The sequence below is a fragment of the Canis aureus genome, chromosome 24, assembly GCF_053574225.1.
Source record: "Canis aureus isolate CA01 chromosome 24, VMU_Caureus_v.1.0, whole genome shotgun sequence".
In the NCBI taxonomy this organism is placed as follows: domain Eukaryota; kingdom Metazoa; phylum Chordata; class Mammalia; order Carnivora; family Canidae; genus Canis; species Canis aureus.
Window position 1 is genome coordinate 11513588 of NC_135634.1, and position 24134 is coordinate 11537721.

Here is a 24134-nt window from a genome sequence, read left to right on the forward strand (position 1 = left end):
GCCCAAAGTAGATCTCAATACTAATATGCTTTGATTAAGGGATTAAAAATGAAAGATATGAAGATTTTGCAATGTCCAAGAAGTGCGCTATTTTTTCTTCAGTTAGCTTAGAAAATGGATGACCGGCATTTGTCTCTTTCTTATATTTGCATTTTTTTCCTACTCCCCATGAAGATCATAATTAGTATTAGGCATTTCATCAATGTAAGTTAGCTAGTAGAATATACAAATCTGGGAAAAGATGAAAAGTTTTAAACACTGACTTGTAATTAAAAGTTCCATGTTCATCATGCTAAGAGATTACACTACATCATGGTAGCAATTTGCATAACAATGCATTTATAGCACAGTAGGCAGAGTTCTGAAACACATAAATGTCAGAAATCACAATGGAAAACACAGCTCCAAAAGACCATTTGCATTAATTACTGCTGGACCAGCTCCCATAGCTCTTCAAGGCTGACAAGCAGTGTGGGCAAAATACTAGGTGGGTAACCTTTTAGATACGTGTATATACTCTTAAATGAAAGTTGGGTTTTTGTGCCCTACTTTTGAAGATCTACCACAAAACAAAAGGTTTCAGACCAGCCTGCAGGTGTCTTAATAGCAAGGTGAGTCACGGCATTTTATAAATTCTCCTCTGGTACTATGGGTTGTCCCATAATGCTTCCCAAATCACCTAAAATATTCTTCTTGTTGTTTTAATGAAAGAATTTGAAAGACATAGTAAAAGAAGATAAATGTCTCTTTCTCCTTACTTGGATCATTCTATGGCATTTAATGTAATTAAAATTGTTAAATAGCACTCTAGACCACTAAACTAGCAATAGAGGATGAGGTTTTTAAGACTTTTAAAGTCAAGTGTCCTAAAACCAAAACAAAAAAAGATGACACTGTCCCAATGAATTAAGGAACAATTTTTGTGTAATGATTAAAGCCAAGGTGGCCTCTGCCATAAAATCAGAGACTGATGAAACAGCTTGCCAATTTTCTGTGCCATTTCTTTTTCATGCTGTCTTTTGATTATTTTACAGCTAGCAAATTCCTCCATAAAAGGGGTGGAAGGGGAAAGATGAGTGTATATATTTTTAAGTTCATATCTAATTGTTAGCAGTCCTATGCTGAGATTTTAAGAGGAGGGAGCCTTGGCAACCTCTAACATTTACAAAGAGGAAATTGCTGTGGTTCACCTGCATGGAACCACAGCAGCCACCACTGCTGTCCAGCAATTTCCGCTGATCCCTTAGGTCTGTGCCTGCGTGTTTTCTGCACACTGTGTTATGTCTATATAATATGCCTTCATTGTACACTCATTTCCCTTCCCCAGCACTTAGCATATCTATAATTCAATAATTAAGCATGTAAGTACAGGTTCTATGCTTTCCTCTCCTGCTATACCCTCTGATCCATAGGGACAGAGACTGTCTCATACATCATGATTTTCCCAAGTATCCAGCACAGCACTCCACTCAAAAAAGGGGCTCAGTAAATATTTGTTGAAAGAGTGAATGCTCACACAACCAAATTCCACTTGCCCTCACTCCCTCGGATGACTAAGAGTTGACTCTGATGTCACAGTTTGTGCTTCACAGCACCTCCTGGTCTGCTGTGAGGGCCTAGGAACCTGTCCACTGCTGGCCAGAAAGAACAGCAAATAGATCTTCTAAGACACCCAGGAATGATGAAGTGGACAGCTCCTCTTTCCAGACATTCCATACATCATCCTCAAGATATTTTTCTGTCTCCGTGACCTCATGAAAAGGAACAGTTTCAAATTTATTGCTTCTATTTTTCTCCAACAAAAATTCTTTCTAAACACTTCTACTTTGCTATAAACTCCTCTATCCCCAACCTATTTCTGGCTCCCCCGTTGGCTTCACAATGACAAATAAGTTGAAGCTGTGCCTGCGACGAAGACTCAGCCTCAGGGAGAACACAGTCAATACAAAGCAATAACACTATCCTGAACAGTCCAGCGCAGACTAATTACTCTGAACTTACTTTCTTTCGGTGCCACCTCAGGAGGTTTCTGGACACTCCTGAATCAACATGGGCTTCCACATTGTGAGGTGCTGTGACTTTTTCATCATCAGAAAAATAACATGATCTGGGAGCTATTTATGTTAAAAGAGCATATATCGCAGGTTATGGTTAAGAACAACCCTCAAATCTTCTAGAACCAAGATTCCAGTAGCAGCTAAAGTGATCCTTTAAAGCAGACTATTTTATTTCAGCAAGCTCTTCCTCAATTTCTTCATTTAAGATGTGCTCGGAAAGGGAAGATGACATTTGGCCAGACTGGAGGGATGATGGCAGTGTATGGCATCCGGCACACATGTACATTGAAGGGGTCTGTAAACACATACTTTAATAATGCTGATGAAATATTTGTATTTTAAATCATAGTATGCCCAGAAATACCTAAATTTGTGGAATTTAATTCAGAAATAATAATCTATGTCTCAAGTAGTAAAATGGAATATTTATAATACAAGTGGAGTTTCTGTAGCTCTTGGAGCAATAGCCTCACTATTCCCAGACTTTTTACCCCCAGGTAACAAGACACCAACTGTTCATTTTCTATATAGCCATAGGATATCCTTCCATACCTTAGGCTGAATAAAGTAATTTTATTTTTTATAATATACCATGTCAACAACATGGAATCAGAGGGCAAATTGATCAAAAAGTCATCTATCTTCAGATTGATCTTTTCAACTGAAAGTATTTTCCTATTTGTTACAACAATTGCAAACAGTTTGAAGAGGCAATGGGTAGAGCTATTGATGTAAAATTATAGGGATCACAGCACTGCAGAGGTTTTGTATTTGACATGAACAACACAGAGACTTTTCATGAAAATTTTGATAAAAGGACTATTGAAAGACCAAGGCTAAGTTTCAAAAATTCTTGGGAATCTTCCTTTTGCACACCCATCAACAGGATGTTCAGTATTTTTCTTTTTAATCATTAGCACTAAACCTAACATCGTTCTGTTGTCATCACACTGATGTCTAGGATGTAATGATTATTATTAACTTAATAGGAGGACAATATTATGGGAGTAGATCAAATTTGAGACCTCCAACCATGTTTAGTATAATGTACTAGCTCTCAGCCTGGGTCTGAAACCCCAGGAAAGGAAGGTCATGGGTAGACTACAGAATTATTGTAGGGGATCTGAGAAACTCTATGGGAAGTCACTAGTGCTATAAAGAACTCGGTCTCTAAGATGTAATTTTCTTTTATTTTTCTTTTTTTTAAGATTTTTATTTATGTGATAGAGAGCGAGTGAGCACAAGCATGGGGAGGGGCAGAGGGAGAAGGAGAAGCAGACTCCCTGCTGAGCAGGGAGCTGATGAGGGCTTAATTCCAGGACCCCAGGATCATGATCTGAGCCAAAGGCAGATTATTAACTGAGCCATCCAGGCATCCCTAAAATGTAATTTTCAATGGTAGTTATTTCAATTAAAATTAATTAATTGGCCTCCGTTGGAGTAAGAATATTTAAGTAGCATGGGACAGAGGTTAAATATGCAAGTTTCAAAGTCAGACAGACCCATCCTGATTTCCTACTCTATTACACGAAACCGCGTGACCCTGGGTGGGAGGTGGTTACTTAATTTTTCAAACCTCAGTTTCCTCTAGAATTAAATGAGACAGAGTATATAAATCCTTAAGCATACTGCATGGTACATAGAGAATGATCAATAAATATATCTTTAAAAAGGAAGAACAGAAAAAAAGGACTTTAAAAAACAACTGTGTTATTTATATGCCTGGTATCTGAAACACTTATGCATCCTTCCAATTGGCAACAGAATACTGCACTTAAAACAAATTAATGTCAACTTATCTGCCATCATAAATTAAACTGAGACAACTCACTTTGGAGAGACAGATTATGCATATGTTAACCATTTACTTCTATGGCTTCTCTAAACTCTTGCTTACTGAGTTAGGTTTCATAAAGGCACACTGCTAGATTATATTACTGTAGTTTCAATTTAAAAATTTCTTCAGGGACACCTGGGTGGGTCAGTGGTTGAGCATCTGCCCTCAGTTCAGGGCATGATCCCGGAATGCCAGGATACAGTCCTGCATGGGCTCCCTGCAGGGAGCCTGCCTCTCCCTCTGCCTATGTCTCTGCCTCTCCTCTCTGTGTCTCTCATGAATAAATAAAATCTTTTTCAAAATCTCTTCAAACAACTCCTACTTAATATTGTATCATTGATTTAATTGACTTATAGCTATAAGAAATAGCTACAAGTCAAAATATCTGCCATGTGTAAAGCCATATTCCAATGTGACTCAGTATTTCCACTTTTAGGAACCTATCATAAGAACACATGTGTGTGGGAAAGGATTAATGCAGCAGGCTTGGATTGCTCAAACTCTGCGCATCCTCAAGAAGGGCCTGTTTTTTAATAGACTGGCCCTTGGCCAGTTCCTGGAAGCTGAGCTTTTGGAATGTTCTGACTGACAACGTGTTCTCCATGCCTGAAGCCTTGGACCACAATCTACCAATTTGTCTAGATGGTTTACAAATTCAGCAGTTGGTCTCTGTGACATAATTAAAACCCTGGACAACCAGGCTCAGGTGATATGCCATTATACATCAGTGTGGAAGGAATTAAATACATCTGTGACATTCCACTGAGGTGATTCTTGGAAGCTTGTGCCTGGTTTCCTCTGAACTTTGTACCATGAGCTTTCTCTTTTTGCTTTTTTAAAATTAAAAGAAAAAATTATTCTGGATCCTTTCACTGTTAGAAATTGTAGCAATGAATAAAGCAATGTCTAAGTCCTGTGAGTACTTCTGGTGAAATCATCAAGCCTGAGGGCAACCCCCCAACAAAATATGTTTTTGCAAAATAAGTTTACTGCAATGAATTGTTTCATGATATTAAAACACTGAAAACAATTTAAATTAACAGGAGATAAACAGTTCTACAAATTAGGGTACATCAACATAAAGTTTTTATAATATCATTAAAAGTAACATTTTTCATGTATTTATCAGAACATTGGAAAATGCTTGGAATATAATGTTACCTGAAAAAGCAAGATCCAGAACTGTGTATAAAGCTTCAACCCAAGTATGAAAAAAGTTCCCTACCTGTACAGAAAAAAGACTGGATGGGACTATGCCAATATATATTAGTAGCTCCCCATGGACTGTGAAGTTATGAAATAGTTTATTGTTCATTTTTTCTATATTCTTCATGCTTTTTCCTAGAGAAAATTATTATCCTATTTTTATTGAGTTAATATATTTCAGTGCCAAATTAAAACATGCATGGAAAAATTCTGACACAGAAGATAAAACTGAAAAATGAATATTTTCTTCTCATCACAACTTCTCCTTCAATTGGACACCACACAAATAGTAGCTGTTAACTACTTAAATGATACTTCTACTCCTTTTCTATAAATATACAAAAATGCATTCATAAAAATATTTATTTTTATTTGGGGTTTGGCAAAAATGTGATTTCCTACAGTTTTCTTAACAATGTATTATGGACATCTTTCCAAATAATTCATATAGATCTGTCATATTCTTTTGAAAGACTACATAACAATCTAGTGAATAGATGTATCATAGCTTATTTAAATATTTATATATTGACAAATATTTAGATTGTTTCCAATTTTTTACTATTATGATCAATGTTGCAAAAAAAAAAAAAAGTGCCTGTACTTACATCATTGCTGCCTAAGCAAGAATTTTCCTGCGAGATTCCCAGAAGTAGAAACACTGGATTATACATTATATACACTTAAATTTTCATAGATGACAAACTGCCCTCCAAAAGCTTGTACAAAAAAAAAAAAAAAAGCTTGTACAAACTTATATTCCCATTAATTCCACTATAGTGTTCATTTGCCATATTCTTCCTAAAGCTGGCTATAATAAACCTTTTTAATTTTTTCTAATCCAAATGAAAAAGATGATATCTCATTTAAAAAAAAACTAAATGTATTTCGTTAATAGCGCTTTTGAACATCTTTTCATGTTATGGCCATTGACTATTTTATACTTCTACTGTGTGAATTACCCATTCATATCTTCTACCTATTTTTCCAAATGAGTTGTATTTTTCTTATTTGTTTTCATATAACACTTTGCTGTAGCATTTTCATTCAGTTTATCTCCTTAATTCTACGATGCCTTTCACTGTAGAAAATTACGCTTTTATGTAAGCGTAAACAGCTACCAGTTTTAAAACATTTCCAGGTTTCATATCATGTTTAGAAAGGCTTTCCGTAATCCAAAATTTTAAACTATTTTCGAATCATTTTATTATTAGAATAGATATGCTTAAAACAAAGTTGTTGTCCACTATGTTGTTCAACATAATATTTTTTAATTCACAGAATTAAATCTTAAAATCTTAAAAATTTGCTAGGAAATAAGCTTATTTCTTCTGAAGAAGTGACATGCTCTTTTCTCCCCCCCTGGTTGTATTTCTTCCTTTGCTCTTGTAGCCAGGAAACTCTGGATCTAGTTTTATTAGGATTTTCTTTTTTTATTAGTTGGAGTTTTATCCTTTGAATTTGGGCTATTCTGTACCCTTTACTGAATGCTACTTTGGATCTTTTCTGAAGTCAGAGAGGAATTAATAAATAAGCTAGAAAAATGACAAAAAGGCAAGTGATAACATAAATAAATAATAAAAACCTATTATATTTAATTTAAACTTTTTCAGGTCATAGTTGTTAATCCACTTTACAATGAATTCTTGATCTGCTACAATTAACTGGAATCCTGCTGCTAAGATTATAGATCTCTTGTTCCTACTCTATTTATTAGTTTATAACTGTTTACCTTATTGTGAGCTTCTTAAAAGTAGAACTGTTCTAAATATCCTTGAATCCAACTCATCCTACAGCTTAGAATAAGCACCCTGATGTCTCCTGAATGAATGAACCAGAAAAAAGTCACCCACAATAAAAGCTCACATCAGAAATCTAGGTTAAAGGCAATAGCCGAAGTACTCCCCAGATATGTCCTATTGTGGGTATATGTTGTATCTACAATTGTGGATGACAATAATTGAGCAGAGAACCCAAAGATAAAAGAGCTCTGCCATCATTAGCCTGGAATCACCAAGGGAAAGAAGCAAAGCATTGCAGTTTATAAATATTTCCAATAACATGGGTTAAAGCAAGGATGGGTGTTATCTAAGTAATTAAGATAACCAAAACACCTTACGGTCCCAAGAAATCCAATTATTTGGGATTTAATTATAATCTGCATGCCTATCTTTTAGTTTTTAAGTACTTTGATGGCACAAGGCAATGTGAAAACTGATTTTATTTTTAAAACTAGATTTTATTTAACTTAGAAATTCAAATGAATGGAATAAAGGCAAAGCTAAAATTCAGTGATAAAATTCATTTTTTAACAATATATTACTTTACATCCTGAGTCTTGGTTTGCCTCTCTGTAATTTGTAAAAGAATAGTTTTCCCCATACCTCCTAGGGTTTTTGTGAGGACAAAATTAGATTCAGTAAATTCAAATGTTTTATAAAGTAATACAAAGTGGAAGAGAATTCCTGTTATCAAGATCACATGGCTTTCAGAAATCTCTTATGTAGCTGAAATATTTGAAAAAAATAATAAAATTTTATGGGCTTAAATACTGTTGCTAACTTCTCTTTCCTACACACCTGATATACCTGATTTCCATTTAACTGTATTTCAACTAATGCAACAACTCTTTCAATACATTTTATTATATTATTATATAACACTTTAAATAAACATTCAAGTAGAGAGACTAGTTAGTTTAATGTATTCTATTAATCACCTTTAACCATGAGCAATGTATGGTCAATGTTGTTTCATATTCTATAAACGTACCGATTCCACCTGCCATCATCCTGAGTTATTTTGAAGCAAATCCTAGAAAGCATGTCATATCATGTATGCTTAAAATATGACTTTTTAAGACCATAACCACAATCACTACATCATGCTTAAAATATTAGCAATACATTCACATTTCCTCAGTTATCTTTGACAAAATTTTTGGAGTGTATTTAAATTGGGATCCAAAATAAGATCCATACTTTGCAATTGGTTGGTATGTCTAAATTTTTTGTAATCTACACACTCTCCCTCCAACCCTTTCTTCCTCCCAATTTTTTGACTTTTTCTTGTTTTTTACAACTTTTGTTGTATAAATCAGTTTTTGTCCTATAGCATTTCTCAAAGTCGAGTTCCGCTAATTCTATTTCCATGCTGCTATTTAAAATGTTTCTCTGTCCTTGTATTTCCAGTAAATTAGTAGTTAGATCTAGAAGCTAATTCAGATTCATTTTCACCTCAAAACTAATTCACAGGGGCACCTTGGTGGCTCATTCAGTTATGTGTCTGCCTTCTGCTCAGGCTATAATCCCAGAGTCCTGGGATTGAGTTCCACATCAGGCTCCCTGCTCAGCCAGGAGCCTGCTTCTCCCTCTGCTCCTTCTCATTACTCCATGCTCTCTCTCACTCTCAAATAAATAAATAAAAATAAAATCTTTAAAAAAAACTAATTCACAGATAATGTATACATTTTCATCAGGACAGTTTATAATGCCCAGTTGTATCTTTCAATTGATGGTCACTGCCTTCACCTCTGGTTCATTAGAGCTGTGAAAAGGAGATATGCTATCCTATCCTGTTAGCTAGAATATTTTTTATAAGAGAAACTTCCCTTCATCAACTATTCGGTTGACTTGAGGTACAGACTGAACAGAAGCCGAATGTTTTATTATTTTTCTTTTTTACCAGCTTCCAAAATAATAGGTGGTTTCTTAGCATCCCCCAAAGTGATTAGTTGCTGTCTATCTTTTGTATCATTATGCCCTTGTGGATATACATATATTGTGGTGAGTATTAGTCCACCACAGCTGTTATGAATCTTAGTGATATTCAAACTTTTTCTTTTAACTAGTATGAGCTTATTCAGTTTGACTCTACAGTCCTTTTGATATAAGTCTTGTAGTTCTTCTTGGCTTTCTGGCAAGGTAAGATGTTCTAAGATCTACAATTCCTACCTTGGACCTGGAACTAGCCATTTCTCCAAGGACTCCTATCTCCCTCTAATGGTCAATGTATTTAGAGATCACAATCTGGGTACTGGGGGTGCTCCTTATTACTGGTTTAGTCAGCATTTCTAATGAAAGTTAGAGATAGGAATATTTTTTTAAATACCTTTTTCAAAGGTAAATTTCAGATGAGTTCATACTTTCTTCTGTTATACTCAATAATCTCCTTGATACCTAAGTGCTATATCCCATTTATCTCATAATACACAAATTCAGAATAACAGTAGATTCAGAATCATAATACCAACACTACCAATGATATAATTACTGAAAAAAGTTTAAGATGTTTTTGACTTTCTTTCTGAACATATGATATATACTATTAGAGCTGTATAATCAATTTGCTGTTATAAAGTCACTTGAAATAGTTCTCTGTATGTTTATGTCACCAACAGGCCATTCAGTTACATTCCTTTAATTGAACTTTTGATTTTTAGATATCACCTTTTAAAAGTCAATGTTAATTTACAATTGTGTAAAATATTTATCTGACTTCAAAGTCAAATCTACAAAATAAGGTATACTTAAAGTCTATGTTCTATCCCTATGACCTCTATCCTATTCCTTCTTTTCCCCTGCAGGTAATCATTTTTTAAAATTTGAAAGTTTGTTCTTCAATTGCTTGTTTCTTAATAGAAGCAAATATATAGTTAATTATATATGTTATTTACATAAATTTGTATAATTATGTATGTTTTTATATACAATTTATAATAATTTATAATATAGAATTATTATATTTAATATATTATATATATAAATGTCCCTATTGTTTAGGAAGAAAGTAGGTTTCTATACATACTTTTCTCTACCTTGCTTTTATCAGGTAATGATGTCCCTTCAGAATCACCTTCTAGTAATATGTGTTTTCCCATTCATTTAACAGCTATATAGCACTGCATCTTGGATGTATCACGATCCATTCATCTGGTCCCCATTAACGGATATGTGAGTTGTTTTCAGTATTTTGCTATTTCAAACAGTGCTGGGCACCCCCGGTGCCCAGATTGTGATTTTAAATACTTTGTGTACTTTATTTTCGCTAGTCTACCTTTGGAAGATTCCTAGAGGTGGAACTGCTAGGTCAAAGAACAAATGCTCATGTGATTTTATTAGATAATGCCAAATTCTCCTGCAGAAGATGTGTACTCTGTTCTATACCACCAGTAGTGCATGAGGATACCTTTTTACTGCAGCTTCACAGCAGTGGATGTTTTCAACCTATTGGAATTTTGCCAACTGACTAGGTGAGATATTGTAGCCCATTGTAGTTCTACTTTACATTTTTCTTATTATAAATGAGGTAGATTATTTTTTCATGTGGCTTTTTCTGAGAACAACTGTCCAAATTCCTAGGCTGTTTTTCTACAAGAGTGGTTCACAAAATATGACTCCTAGGTCTGCAGCAGCAGCAGCATCTGGGAAATCGTTAGAAATGCAAATTCTTAGGCACCACCCCAGACCTACTGAATGGGGAAATATGTTCTACTAGAAGGTGATTTTTTTAAAATTTTTATTTATTTATGATAGTCACACAGAGAGAGAGAGAGAGGCAGAGACACAGGCAGAGGGAGAAGCAGGCTCCATGCACCGGGAGCCCGATGTGGAATTCGATCCCAGGTCTTCAGGATTGCGCCCTGGGCCAAAGGCAGGCGCCAAACCGCTGCGCCACCCGGGGATCCCTAGAAGGTGATTTTTAAAATTTTTTTTAAAGATTATATTTATTTATTCCTGAGAGAGACAGACAGAGAGGCAGAGACACAGGCAGAGGGTGAAGCATGCTCCATGCAGGGAACCCGATGCGGAACTCGATCCCGGGACTGGGATCCCAAAGGCAGACACTCAACCACTGAGCCACCCAGGCATCCCTTTTTTAATTTTTTTAACTGAAGTGCATACCTTATTCAGATTTCCACAGTTTTTTCCCTATTGTCCCTTTTATGTTCTAGGACCCTATCTAGGATCCTACATTTACATTTAGTTGCTATACCTCTTTAGGCTCCGCTTGGGTATGAGCTTCTCAGACTTTGTCTTTGACAGTTCTGAGGAATACCACTCAGGTATTAAGTAGAATGTCCCTCAATTGGGATTTGTCTGAACCTTTCCTCATGATTATACTGGGGCTCTGGGTTTTGGGGAGGAAGACCACAGAGGTAGAATACCATTGTCATTGCATAATATCAAAGGTACACTATTATCAGCATGACTTATAATAATGTTGATGCTAACTTGGATCATCCAAGGTAATGTTTGTCAGATTTCTACTCCAGAAAGTTACTCTTTGTCTCCCTTTCCAAATTGTCCTCTTCAGAAGTAAGTTGCTGTGCACAGTCTACACTTAAAGAATGAGGAGTTATTTTTCCTCGTCTTGAGGGTATACCCCATAGAAGGTGATTTTTAGGGGATAGCATTACATGATAAAAGCCAGGTAGAGAAAAATATGTATAATAGATTACCTTTTTCCTAAACATTAGAGACATATAATATATATAACATGTAATAATTATCAATTACTGAATGAGATACACGGGGGATAAGGCCCATTAATCTGTGTTTTAACAAGCTATACAGGTGATTGTAATGCACTAAAATTTGAGAAACATTCACCTATATGGTTGATTCAACATCTATATTAACTTCCCTTAAACTTGTCTAATTGTTTTCTATTTAAACTAAGGCCAAGGGACGCCTGGGTGGCTCAGCAGTTGAGCATCTGCCTTCAGCCCAAGGCGTGATCCTGGAGACCCAGGATCGTGTCCCACGTCGGGCTCCCTGCATGGAGTCTGCTTCTCCCTCTGCCTATGTCTCTGCCTGCCTCTCTCTGTCTCTCATGAATAAATAAATAAAATCTTAAAAAAAACAAAAAACTAAGGCCAAGCTATTAGTAAAGTGGAACTGAAAGATTCAAATGCCATGCAGCATCCATGCATTTATTGGTTGATTCACCCAACCGTTAACAAATAGACGTTAAGGATAATTTCATATCACTGTGGCAGACAGTGGGGATACTGTGCTAAAGCAAAACAGACATAGTCACTGACTCCAGAAGCTTTCCTTCTGCTGAGGAAGAACAAAACGTAAACAAGTAATTTAAGTCTTACCCAAGAGGGTTACAAGGTGATACTGCAACGTAGAGCAAGGGGATCCAGCTAGTCTAGTGGTTAGGGAAATGCAAATAAAATGAACATTGAGAAAGTATTTTACTCCCATCAGATGGACTAAAGTCTTAAAAAGGGATCATACTTATTCCTAGCAGGCATATAGGTGGACACATGAAGCACTGCAGCATCTTTAGAAGGAATCTAGTGAGACCTATGAATGCATCAAACACAGCAATCCATTCCCAGGAATCAATCCTGTAGAAAGAGCGCCACTCATTCAAGGCCATTTGCTGCAGCACTGTTCATAGGGGCAACGCTAGCTACAAAGTACCCACAGTGCGGAAAGATTGAATACATCCTGGTATATCTATATTGGGCAGCCACTGGAAAGAGTGAGCCATACTGTGATTTGAAGGTATTTCTATGATGTGCTCTTGGAATAAGGAAAGCAACATGTAGAAAAATAGGTATAGAGTCTCAATTTTAGAGGCACCTGGGTGGCTCAGTTGGTTGAGTCTCTGCCTTCAGCTCAGGTCATGATCCCAGGGTCCTGGGATCAAGACTCGTGTCAGGCTCCCTGCTCGGCAGGAAGCCTGCTTCTCCTTCTCCCTCTGCCCTTTTCTTTACTCACTCTCTTTCCCTTCCTCTCTCTCTCCCAAATAAATAAGTAAATAAAATATTTAAAATAAAATAAATTCTCAGTTTTAGAAACTCACATAAACCCATATATGTATGTTGGTATGTGATCATTTGAGCATAGAAGAAAGATATGAAAGAATAGATACCAGATGGATAAGCCTTGTATAATGGATTAAAATAAAATAAAATAACATGCATCCTCCCCTCCTCTTTGTGCCCTTTCCTATAGTGCAGAAGATGGGCAGCTCACAATTGCATGCCTGGGCACCCCGCAGACAGACAGAGGTACCTGAGTGAGATGAGGGGGCCACGTGTAGGCCGCCTTGACAAGAACGTTCACTTGTTACACTTTTGCATTAGCCGACTGCCCTGCCTCTGGTCACCAGCTTCATGGGTATGGAGGGGCAGGGCATCCCTTCTGTGGGCCAGCATCTAGCAGACACAGCTTGGTCTGGAGCCCTTCTGAGGTAGCTGCTCCTCCCTGGATCTCAGCTTTGGTGGTGTGAGCCCAGAACTAAAGGCAGGGAACAGAGCTCCCAGATCCTTATAGAGGTGGTAACTTCTGTGGGGTTCCATGAGTCATTCCTGAAGGTGCAGTCAGAAGCTTGGTCCTACAGTTCTTCCAGTGATTTCATCAACACAGGAATCCAGAGCCAAATGCCAATCTCCCTAAAATAGCTTGATTCTTTTTTTTCTTACAATCAAAATGTATGATTCAATGGGTTACCAGTTGGAGGAGGAGTGAGAGACAGTTGTGAGAATTTAGACATATGAATATATGAAAGTACTTTGAAAATAGTGATATTATTGTTATTATTAATTTTAAATGCCATTTCAAACTCATCTATCATCCCATCTAAATAACTGATGTACAGGGGGGCTTTGAAAAGACTTCTTAATACAGAAAAGGCACTCCACTGTACAGCTTCTCCAAGGCACATGGTCTTACCAGCAGGTGTAGATGTGGATTTTGGCGCTGGAAGCAAACTCCTGCGGGGTGTTGTCACACTGGAAGATGCTGGAGGGGCTGCCCGGCTGGCCCCCTTGGGTGTGTCTTTGGAAGGCAAAGCTGCCTTCAGAGCCGGCTGGTCTTCATTCCCAAAGGTTGACCCTATGGGAGGCAGACAGTGTGTTAATTATAACTTCATGAAAAATGGATGGACTCTCTTTGCCATTTGCAATCGCCAACCAATGCCAATACCGTCATCTGCTTTAGAACTCGAACTGACTCTTAGCAAGTGGCCTTGAAAAGCATTTCTCTGGGACCAGAAGCAGAAAAGTGCTCCCTTTAGTCTTACAGCAAAGTCTGTCACTCAAATGCTCTGTGCAAGGGGCTACACAAAAGACAAGGGCAATCTCTGAGGATTTTATACCTGTGCACGTGTGCGCGCACATACACAGACACACAGAATTTGCTTACGTGGATGTGTAACACACAGGAGATGAGCAATCCTTTTTTGAAAACCAGTGTGAGTGACCTAGGAGAGTTGAGAATAAGAGTGCATGCGTACGTGCACTGCCAGTCCACGAAGCTGATGGAGAACTCCCTGATACCCAAGTTATTTTGCCTTCAAAATAAGAGGTTTGGCATGAAAGTACAGTTGTGAGGACCATGGGGACAAAGAATCTCTCTGAAACTCATGAAGCTTTTTGTCCGGAAAGCTAAGACCCCACCAAACTACAAAGCTCCTGAATTAGAGCGAGCTTATTGCAAAGGCAGAAGATGCTTATCAATAATTTCAGTTAACCATTCAATATAGAAAGACTCTTTGTCTACAGGACAGTTCATTTATAAATGACTGCTCTGACGCTCTGAACTTATGGGATATGGGGATCTGTGTCAGCTTTAAATGCACAAGGCATAAAATAAAATAAAATAAAATAAAATAAAATAAAATAAAATAAAATAAAATAAAATAAAATAAAAATAAAATGCATGAACCCCAAGTTTTCTTCTAGAGCTTTCCAAACCCACTGTGGTTTATACATTTGTCATGTCTTACAGACAATGACACCATCATCTATTCCCTGTTAAAGAATCAGTCTTTTAAATACACCTCTGATTACAGCTGCAAGGCCTAATCCACTAAATTAAATAGAGCCTGGGGCAACCCCGGTGGTGCAGTGGTTTAGCGCCACCTGCAGCCCGGGGCGTGATCCTGGAGACCCAGGATCGAGTCCCACGTCGGGCTCCCTGCATGGAGCCTGCTTCTCCCTCTGCCTGTGTCTCTGCCTCTCTCTCTCTCTCTCTCTCTCTCTCTGAATAAATAAATCTTTAAAAAAAATAAAAATAAATAAATAAATAATAAATAGAGCCTGAATGTATCAGAACTATGGCTTGTTTGGAATTAAACTATCCAGTTAGAAACGTGACCATCTACCATGGAAAATATGCAATGACAGCTGGAAGAAGTTATACAGAATTTTAGCAAAAGATTAAATTTTTTGTTTTCATCATTTTAAAAGGATAGGCAACATTCTATTTAGATAGAGCCTGCATAAAAATGATAACATTATTCAAGAAGCTTTAATATTTAAAACATCCAGGAATTTTATTCAACCACTTAGAGTCGGAGATTGCAGCTTTCCTCCCTCGGATGACCTGAAAAATCTGTTTAAAATTGGTGAGATTTGCTTTGTTTCTAAAGAAAAGTGTATTTAGGAAGGAAAAAGAAAGGATGTGCTATTTCCCAGCAAATAACCCTGGTCCTATAGTTCTTTTCAGGTCTGTGCAAGGTTTTACATGGTTTGAAACAAGGCTAGGAGGATGCATTTAATATATGCAAACAGAACAAAATGCATCCAAACTTCACCAAAAGGATCTGTACTGTATCTTGAATGTCAGATAAAGAACCACATGTTCGATCCAAAAACTTCATCAAGAAAAGGGGGGATCCCTGGGTGGCTCAGCGGTTTGGTGCCTGCCTTCAGCCCAGGGCTTGATCCTGGAGTCCCAGGATCGAGTCCCGTGTCAGGCTCCCTGCATGGAGCCTGCTTCTCCCTCTGCCTGTGTCTCTGCCTCTCTCTCTCTCTCTCTCTCTCTCTCATAAATAAATAAAATCTTAAAAAAAAAACTTCATCAAGAAAAGGGATGCCATGCACCTGAAAACAGTATGTCTTAGCTTCTTAATCATCCAATAAGCTCACCAGTCCAATCCTAGAAGTTAGAGGATCTCTGGAGATTTGTAGGACATTTCAGATGGAAGGAGGTGGCTCGGCCACTGAATATATTTCACATGGAATTATCTACCGCTTAGCCTACTGCTGATATACTGCCAGAGTAATCTATTCACTAAACTGTGTAGTGGAAACTGAATTGAACATAAAAAGTTTCACATAGAGTCTTTTACTTAATTTATTAAAGTTTCTTAAGAAGAGAAATGTTTTGTATCATTTATAAAGTTCAAATGCCTTTTTATCAAATCCTCTTGCACCTGGCATCATCCTCTTCCACATTTATTCAGAGAACGTGTCAATTTAGAGATCTGGCGGCTTTTCAGACTGGGAAGTAATTCATCTGTCTGAAGTACAGAGTGTCAAGGAAGCTATGTGGGTGATGGACTCTCCTCTGAGAGAGGTCTTGAATTAACAAAAAAGAAAAGAAAGTAAAACAAAATAAAATAGAACTCTATTCTTGTCCATCATTGTGGGATACAGCTGGCAGTTAACAGCATCACTCTTTGAAAACTAGCTTAAGTCAGCCAGTAATTAAAGACTCATTATTTAGTAAGTGAAAAGTACTCAGAATTTGGAAATGGCTGCTGAAGTCTATAAATGCTCCAAGTACTTCACAACAATGCAGACAACATTAAACCATTGCTTGATAAGAGGAAGAAAACAACTGGCAATAAACAAACTGCTTGTGGGAGCCAGAAAAATGTTCTGGAGGATTCAGTCCTTGGAGGTGTTTCATGAGTCTAATCCAGTCCCCAGATCTGACCCAAACGATCCAGGTTATTATCTGGATAAATGGTGCAGACTGAACAAGTAGGGTGTGCATACCACCTCCTCCACCTCCCACCTGTCCACCTCTCAGTTTCTTTGTCTGCAAGTGGGGATACTGGGCATGGAACTCAAAGAGCTGTGGTGGGACATGAAAGAACTAATAAAGGTGAATTTTACAATGTTAATGCAAGAGTCAGTACAAGAAAACAGAGTGACTGGGGCAGCTGGGTGGCAGACTGAGTTTCTGCCTTCGGCTCAGGTCATGATCGCAGTCCTGAGCTTGAGCCCTGTGTTCAGCTCCCTGCTAGCAGCTATTCTCTGCTTCTCCTTCTGCGCCTTCCCCTGCTCATGCTCTATCTCTCTCAGATAAATAAAATCTTTTTTTAAAAAAGAAAGAAAACAGAATGGTGTCTGGTGCATAGCGTGCTCTTCTGTGTTAGTTATGAATACACACAGCTTGGTTTTAGGTTCAGCGGTTGGTCATTACAGCAAGTCAGTTTTTCATAGGAACCTGCGAAGTGTCCAGGGAGTAATATCAGATGCGCTGCTCTGAGAAGAAAGGAAAGGATTATTGAGATAAATCTGACAGTAACTGCAGGATGTTAAGAATAAAGAGATACAGTCTGATGTCCTTAAAACATATGATGAACTACTTGAGACACAGGAAAAGGTGAGAATAAGGACATAAGGGACCACTGCGCATGAGAATACTGAACACTGCTGGTTCCGCTACAGGGGAATCTGCCGGGACTCAGGGTATTGCTTGTTGAAATTCACACCCACCACAGGTAGTGACTGTTTGACTTTAATTAATGAAATTGGTTTTAATTTATGAGTCTCTGACAAGCAGTGAGATGGAACACTTTTTTCATATTTAAGTTTTTTCTTCCATAAGATACCCACTCATACCTCCACACACTTTTCTACTCAAGTATTCTGCTTTTCTAATTGACATATAGGAGGTTTTTTTAAAAAAAATATTCTGGATATTGATTCTTTATTGGTATATATCTCAAACATTCTCCCAGTCTTTGACTAACCTCCACAGTGATGGTGCCTTTATTTAGAAGTCTTTCCTTTTACCGTAGCTGATTTTTCTCAGTTTTTCCCCCACTTGATTTGCACCTTATGTGTCTTAGCTTTTCATTCGCTACCTGAGATAATAAAGATGTTCTCCTATGTATTCTTCTAAAAAGTTTAAAACTTTGTTTTTCAGGCAGCCCAGGTGGCTCAGCGGTTTAGCGTCACCTTCAGCCCAGGGCCTGATCCTGGAGACCCAGGATCGAGTCCCACATTGGGCTCCCTGCATGGAGCCTGTTTCTCCTCCCTCTGCCTGTGTCTCTGCCTCTCTCTCTCTGTGTGTCTTATGAATGAATGAATAAATAAATAAAAAATCTTTAAAAAAACCCCAAAACTTTGTTTTTCACATTAGATCACTAATTCACCTGGAATTATTCATGGAGTGGGACTGTATTTGTTGTTGCTGTTTTCTATACTGATGGCCAATTATCCCAGGCCTATATATTGAACAGTCCATCTTCTCTGCGATATCTGCACTGCCAGCTGTTGTGCATCAAGTTTCCATATAGGCCGATTATTAGAACAAGCTAGCAACTCCCAGATTTTAATAACTTAACATAACTAAAGTTTATTGCTCAATCATGAATCATCTCACACAGGTAATCTGAATGATCTGCTATCCTGGGGAGCTCTACTCCAGGCAGGAGCTCAGGGACTCAGGCTCCTTCTATCTTGTGTTTTTGCCCTAATCTGGGTTTCTCAAAAGACATTAATATGCAGCTGGTATATGGGGAAAAATGAATTATTTGTGGAAGGATTTACTGGGTCAGGCTTAGAAGTGGAGTGTATCACTTCTGCCATGAATCCAACAGCTAGGACATGTAGTTTAGTTTATGCCCAGGAGAAAAAAGAAATCATTTCATAAATACCTATGAACTTTGCTACATGAAGCTCCACTTTTGAACTCTATAATCTGTTTCACTGATCTCTTCCTCTGTCACTATACCAATACCATATCATATTTACTTACTATTGTATAAGATCAGTACTGGTATACTGAACCAGTATAAGACAAGTACCTCCAACTCTGTTTTTTTACTTTACAATTGTCTTGACTCAAGTATTCTTGACCTTTCTCTTACATATAAATTCTAGAATCTACTTGTCAAGTTCCAAGAAAAGTGGTTAGAATTTCCAATTAGAGACAGTTAAATCTTCTTTCTGAACTGCAACATAATTGAAGGAAGAGCAAGTGCAGATTTCATGTAAGAGACCACAGAGAACAAGGGCTAATAAATGTTAGCCAGCAAACATAATGCTGAACACCAATTATACTTTAGGTGCCATGTCAGATGACAGAGATACAAAGAAGGCAGAGTTCCATGAAAAAGCAAACAACAAATAAGTGGTTCTAAAAAGAGGCAGCACTAATAATAATAATAATAAATAAAAATTTAAAAATAATAAAATGGGGTATCTGGTAGCTCAGTCAGTTAAGCATCTGACTCTTGATTTCAACTTGGATCATGATCTCAGGGCTGTGAGAACAAGCCCTGCATTGAATTCTGAGGTCAGTCAGGAATCTTTTCTCTTTCTCTCCTGCTGCTTCTGCCCCTCTCTCCCGTATGTACATGCTCTCTAAAACAAACACATTTTTAAAAATAATAATGATAAAATAAAAATTAAAAGAGACAGTACTACTCGTTAAGGGATCAAAATTTGGGATATATTGGGTTGAAGCAATATTGGCATTTAGTGGGTAGGGCTGTCAATACCTCTGTTCAGAAGACATGTAGGAATGTAAGAAACCATGGAGAACAAAGGCTAATAGTGTTAGCTCAGGGGTACGAGGCAGGGAGAAAAGATAATATTTTAATTAAACAATCACATGTCATAAAAGGAATTTCTCTGCACCATTCTTAACTCTGTGAGTTGCCAGCTTAGTCTCCTTAATTCCTTCCTTTTTCAATGCTAGTGGTGCACACTGGACTTGTCACACCATCACCACTGAAGGATGAAGGTATTCTTCTGATCATATAACTAAAGGACAATAGCATCCTGTTTTACTGCTGGACACTGTCCACCTTTTGTAAATCATCCACTTACTGCTTGGAAGGTAAGATCCCCTTCAATAGAGTGTGAGAATTTTCAACGTATATGTTCTGCATGGTTACAGAATCCAGCTGGGTCCAGTTGAATATATAAACCTAATTGTGCTGTACTTTTTCTCATTATACCACCAGGACAAACAGGCTCCTTCAGCATTAAATCCTAGGATACAGTGATCCCTTTTTTTCTCCCTTCAGGATGGACCCTCAAGTTCCTTCCCCACAGTGTTTACATCTTGAACTGAGGGATCAAGTCTATCAAAATCTCATGGAGCTGAAACCCTACCTCACACCATATGTGAAACTAATTTAAAATGGATCAAATACCTAATGTAAGCACTAAAATTATAAAACACTTAGAAGAAAACACAAATGTAAATCTTAATGACCTGGAGACTAGATAACCGTTTTTTACATATGACATCTGAGGCATAATTAAAGAAAAAATAGATAAATTAGACCTCATCAAAATAAAAGCCTTTGTGCTTCCAAGGACACTATTATTAAAGTGAAAAGACAGCCCACAAAATTGAAGAAAATATTTTTAAATCATATAAGGGTCTAAAGAATTCAATTAAAAATGAACAGAATTTGTATAGACATTTCTCCAAAGAATACATACAAATAGCCAATAAGCACATGAAAAATGGTAAATGCCTTTAGGCATTAGGGAAATGCAAATCAAAGAAACCAAAGGAAACCCACTAGGATGGCTATTATAAATACAGACAACAGCAAGTGTCTGTGGAGATGTGGAGAAGTTGGAACCTTCCATACACTGTTGGTGGGATTGCAATGTGGTGTAGGTGCTTTGAATAACATACTCTTGTACAACACAGAAAGGAGTACTCCTCAGTCCCATTATTGCATCCCATCCACTATAACAGAACAAATTCCCACATGAGGAGGATGATACTCAATTCTTCCCTGAACCCCTTCACCCTTCTTGTCCACTCTCACAAAATTAGGTGTAAGTCTGAGATGCTCTGGTCCTACACAGATAGAGGAAGACACATGCAAATTAACGCCAGAAGAGGTGGCCCTAGAGGCAGGCACTGGGAGGAGGAAGTGTGAAAGCACAGGGTACCTGATATTCCCCTGTGAAGTAAGGAGTGGCACCTACTCAACCTGCTCAGAAGGGTACGGCTATGGCTGAGGTCAGAAAGCTGGACTTTCTGATCCATATTCCAATGTGCTCTTTCACTGCTTCATGTATTGGAATCCCAAGAAGTTAGCCTGATTCTTAAAAAGAAGAAAGAATAGCAATGAGGGACAGACACTAACCAGATCAGAATGAGGTTAAGGGGAAGGCTGTAGAAGAAAAGCAAAACAGTTATTAATAATATGAGGGCATTACAGCTAAATTTTAAGAAACATGTTTCACTGATTTTGAATATTTATACATATTATAATGATTAAACTACTCTCTTCACTGATTTTCATTTTAAACAATTCTAGGTAATCAAATTGTATAATGTTCTGGCTGCATGATTGCCTAATTGATGCATATTTCATTGATTTAGCAGTAATCACTCGGTGGCAAAATTTAGTTTAATTATTAAAGTATCAACTGAATGTCTTATTTCCCACCTTGTGTATATTTTAATCCAGGTGTATATTTTATTTCTCACGTTAAAGAACTAAAGGAAACCTGCTATCTTAGCATTTCAGCAAAGTTATTTCCTTGTCAAAGTGAAGTAGACTAAGCCTTCTAGGTGTCAGGCTCTACACTAGGCAGGGGGGCTCAGGGCAGACATGGTCCTAACCTCACACAATATACCTTTTTCAATAGAGGAGCACCCAAACCCCAAACAAGTACACAGATGTAAAGAAACACAAGAGGGCAAAGCTAGAGGGAAACTCAAGGGTGAAGAATGGGTGCTTGGGGAAGGCTTCCTGGAGGAGGTGACATCTAAAGGAAATATTTCTCTCAGCTTCATACTAGCACCTGACCTTTTTTATTCTTTATTATTGATATAATCATTGTTCTAGAAATTTAGGATTAGAATGTCACAATCATCCTTGACTCTCTCTTTCCCTTTTATCAAACAATGCAAGCCAGCATGCTTCCATTTCCATTATGGACTTGAGATTAATACCCGCTCTCTGTTCCTGTGGCTGGCCCCTGTCAGTCCCTTGGCACCTCTTGGAGACAGTGGTGTTGGCTCTTCCTCCTCTCACCCCCCACATTAAGTTCACCGTCTTCACTGTGCCCTCCTGCTCTGTTGTTCTTCCCAAAGCACAAATGGCTCAATCTAGTCTTCCAAGTAACTTACAAACTCTGCTTTCTGGCATTCAAGTTCTTCTGCTATTTGGTCTCAACTGTCTTGTCTTTCCTGCCTTACTTCCTGCTCCCACACCAAAAGCAGTATAAACTGCAGGCAGGGACTTATTGCAGGGGGACTTATTGCTATGCTATCACCAAGGCTGTACTTGAGAAATGCTGTATGAATGAAGAAAGTACCCAGTGGCAATGTGTCTGGTGGCCAGTGGTTCCTGTCGCAGACACTTCTTTTTTCAACTTCTGCACCCAGAGGCTCTCATAAAGCTTCACACTTTCCCCAACTGCCCCTGTGAAAGTAGTCACATTGAGCAAGCATGGCCAAGGTGGGCATTTGTTGTTTAAAAGATGAGGATTGTCTATGGCATAGCAGGTGGGTTTTGAGCACTTCTGAAAACAATAAAGAAAAAGACAAAAATCAGAGCTGAGGCAAAATGGGTGAAGAGGAGTGGGGGTAGAGGCTTCCAGTGGTGGAAGGAGTAAGTTATGAGGAGGAAAGGCATGGCACAGAGAATAAGCCAATGGTATTGTAATGACGTGGTCTGGTGACAGATGAGCATTCCACTTGAGGTGACGTTGTGTGTCGACTATATTCAAATAAAAAATTTTCTTTAATGTTTTTTTTGTCTTTTTGCCCAAGCACCACTACCCTTCTCCCCAAGAGGGTACCATTTACTTAACACTTTTCCTCTATATCACATTTCAAATTTTGTTTCAGTCTCACCTTAAGCATGAATCTCTGGGTTTGATAAAGTTTGAGAAGCTAATAGTTAAGTGGTTAAGATCACCTGAGGGGTCAAACCCTGGGCCATTTCTTACTAGTTGTCTGACTTGGATGAGTTGTTAAATCTTTCTGTGCCTCATTTATTTATCTTTAAAGGGAGGATAATATTCACCATACACAAAGATAAACTCAAAATGGATGAAAGATCTAAATGTGAGACAAGATTCCATCAAAATTCTAGAGGAGAACACAGGCAACACCCTTTTTGAACTCGGCCACAGTAACTTCTTGCAAGATACATCCACGAAGGCAAAAGAAACAAAAGCAAAAATGAACTATTGGGACTTCATCAAGATAAGAAGCTTTTGCACAGCAAAGGATACAGTCAACAAAACTAAAAGACAACCTACAGAATGGGAGAAGATATTTGCAAATGACATATCAGATAAAGGGTTAGTTTCCAAGATCTATAAAGAACTTATTAAACTCAACAGCAAAGAAACAAACAATCCAATCATGAAATGGGCAAAAGACATGAAGAGAAATCTCACAGAATAAGACATAGACATGCCACCAAGCACATGAGAAAATGCTCCACATCACTTGCCATCAGGGAAAAATACAAATCAAAACCACAATGGGATACCACCTCACATCAGGGAGAATGGGGAAAATTAACAAGACAGGAAACCACAAATGTTGGAGAGGATGCGGAGAAAAGGGAACCCTCTTACACTGTTGGTGGGAATGTGAACTGGTGCAGCCACTCTGGAAAACTGTGTGGGGGTTCCTCAAAGAGTTAAAAATAGATCTGCCCTACAACCCAGCAATTGCACTGTTGGGGATTTACCCCAAAGACACAGATGCAATGAAGCGCCGGGACACCTGCACCCTGATGTTTATAGCAGCAATGGCCACGATAGCCAAGCTGTGGAAGGAGCCTCGGTGTCCATCGAAAGATGAATGGATAAAGAAGATGTGGTTTATGTACACAATGGAATATTACTCAGCCATTAGAAACAACAAATACCCACATTTGCTTCAACGTGGATGGAACTGGAGGGTATTGTGCTGAGTGAAATGAGTCAATCGAAGAAGGACAAACATTATATGTTCTCATTCATTTGAGGAATATAAATAATAGTGAAAGGGAATAGAAGGGAAGGGAGAAGAAATGGGTAGGAAATATCAGAAAGGGAGACAGAACGTAAA

At 37.9% G+C, this 24134-nt stretch overlaps 1 protein-coding gene across 9 annotated transcripts in view; it reads right to left on the reverse strand.

Moving 5' to 3' along the window:
- Nucleotides 1–24134, reverse strand: part of MTUS2 (microtubule associated scaffold protein 2) — a 593760-nt gene that overhangs the window by 179683 nt on the left and 389943 nt on the right. For all 9 annotated transcript variants that reach the window (XM_077868253.1, XM_077868251.1, XM_077868248.1 and 6 more), the window contains one exon: nt 13794–13955. In XM_077868253.1, the coding sequence (XP_077724379.1) occupies nt 13794–13955 (162 nt within the window). The remainder of the gene's footprint in view (nt 1–13793; nt 13956–24134) is intronic.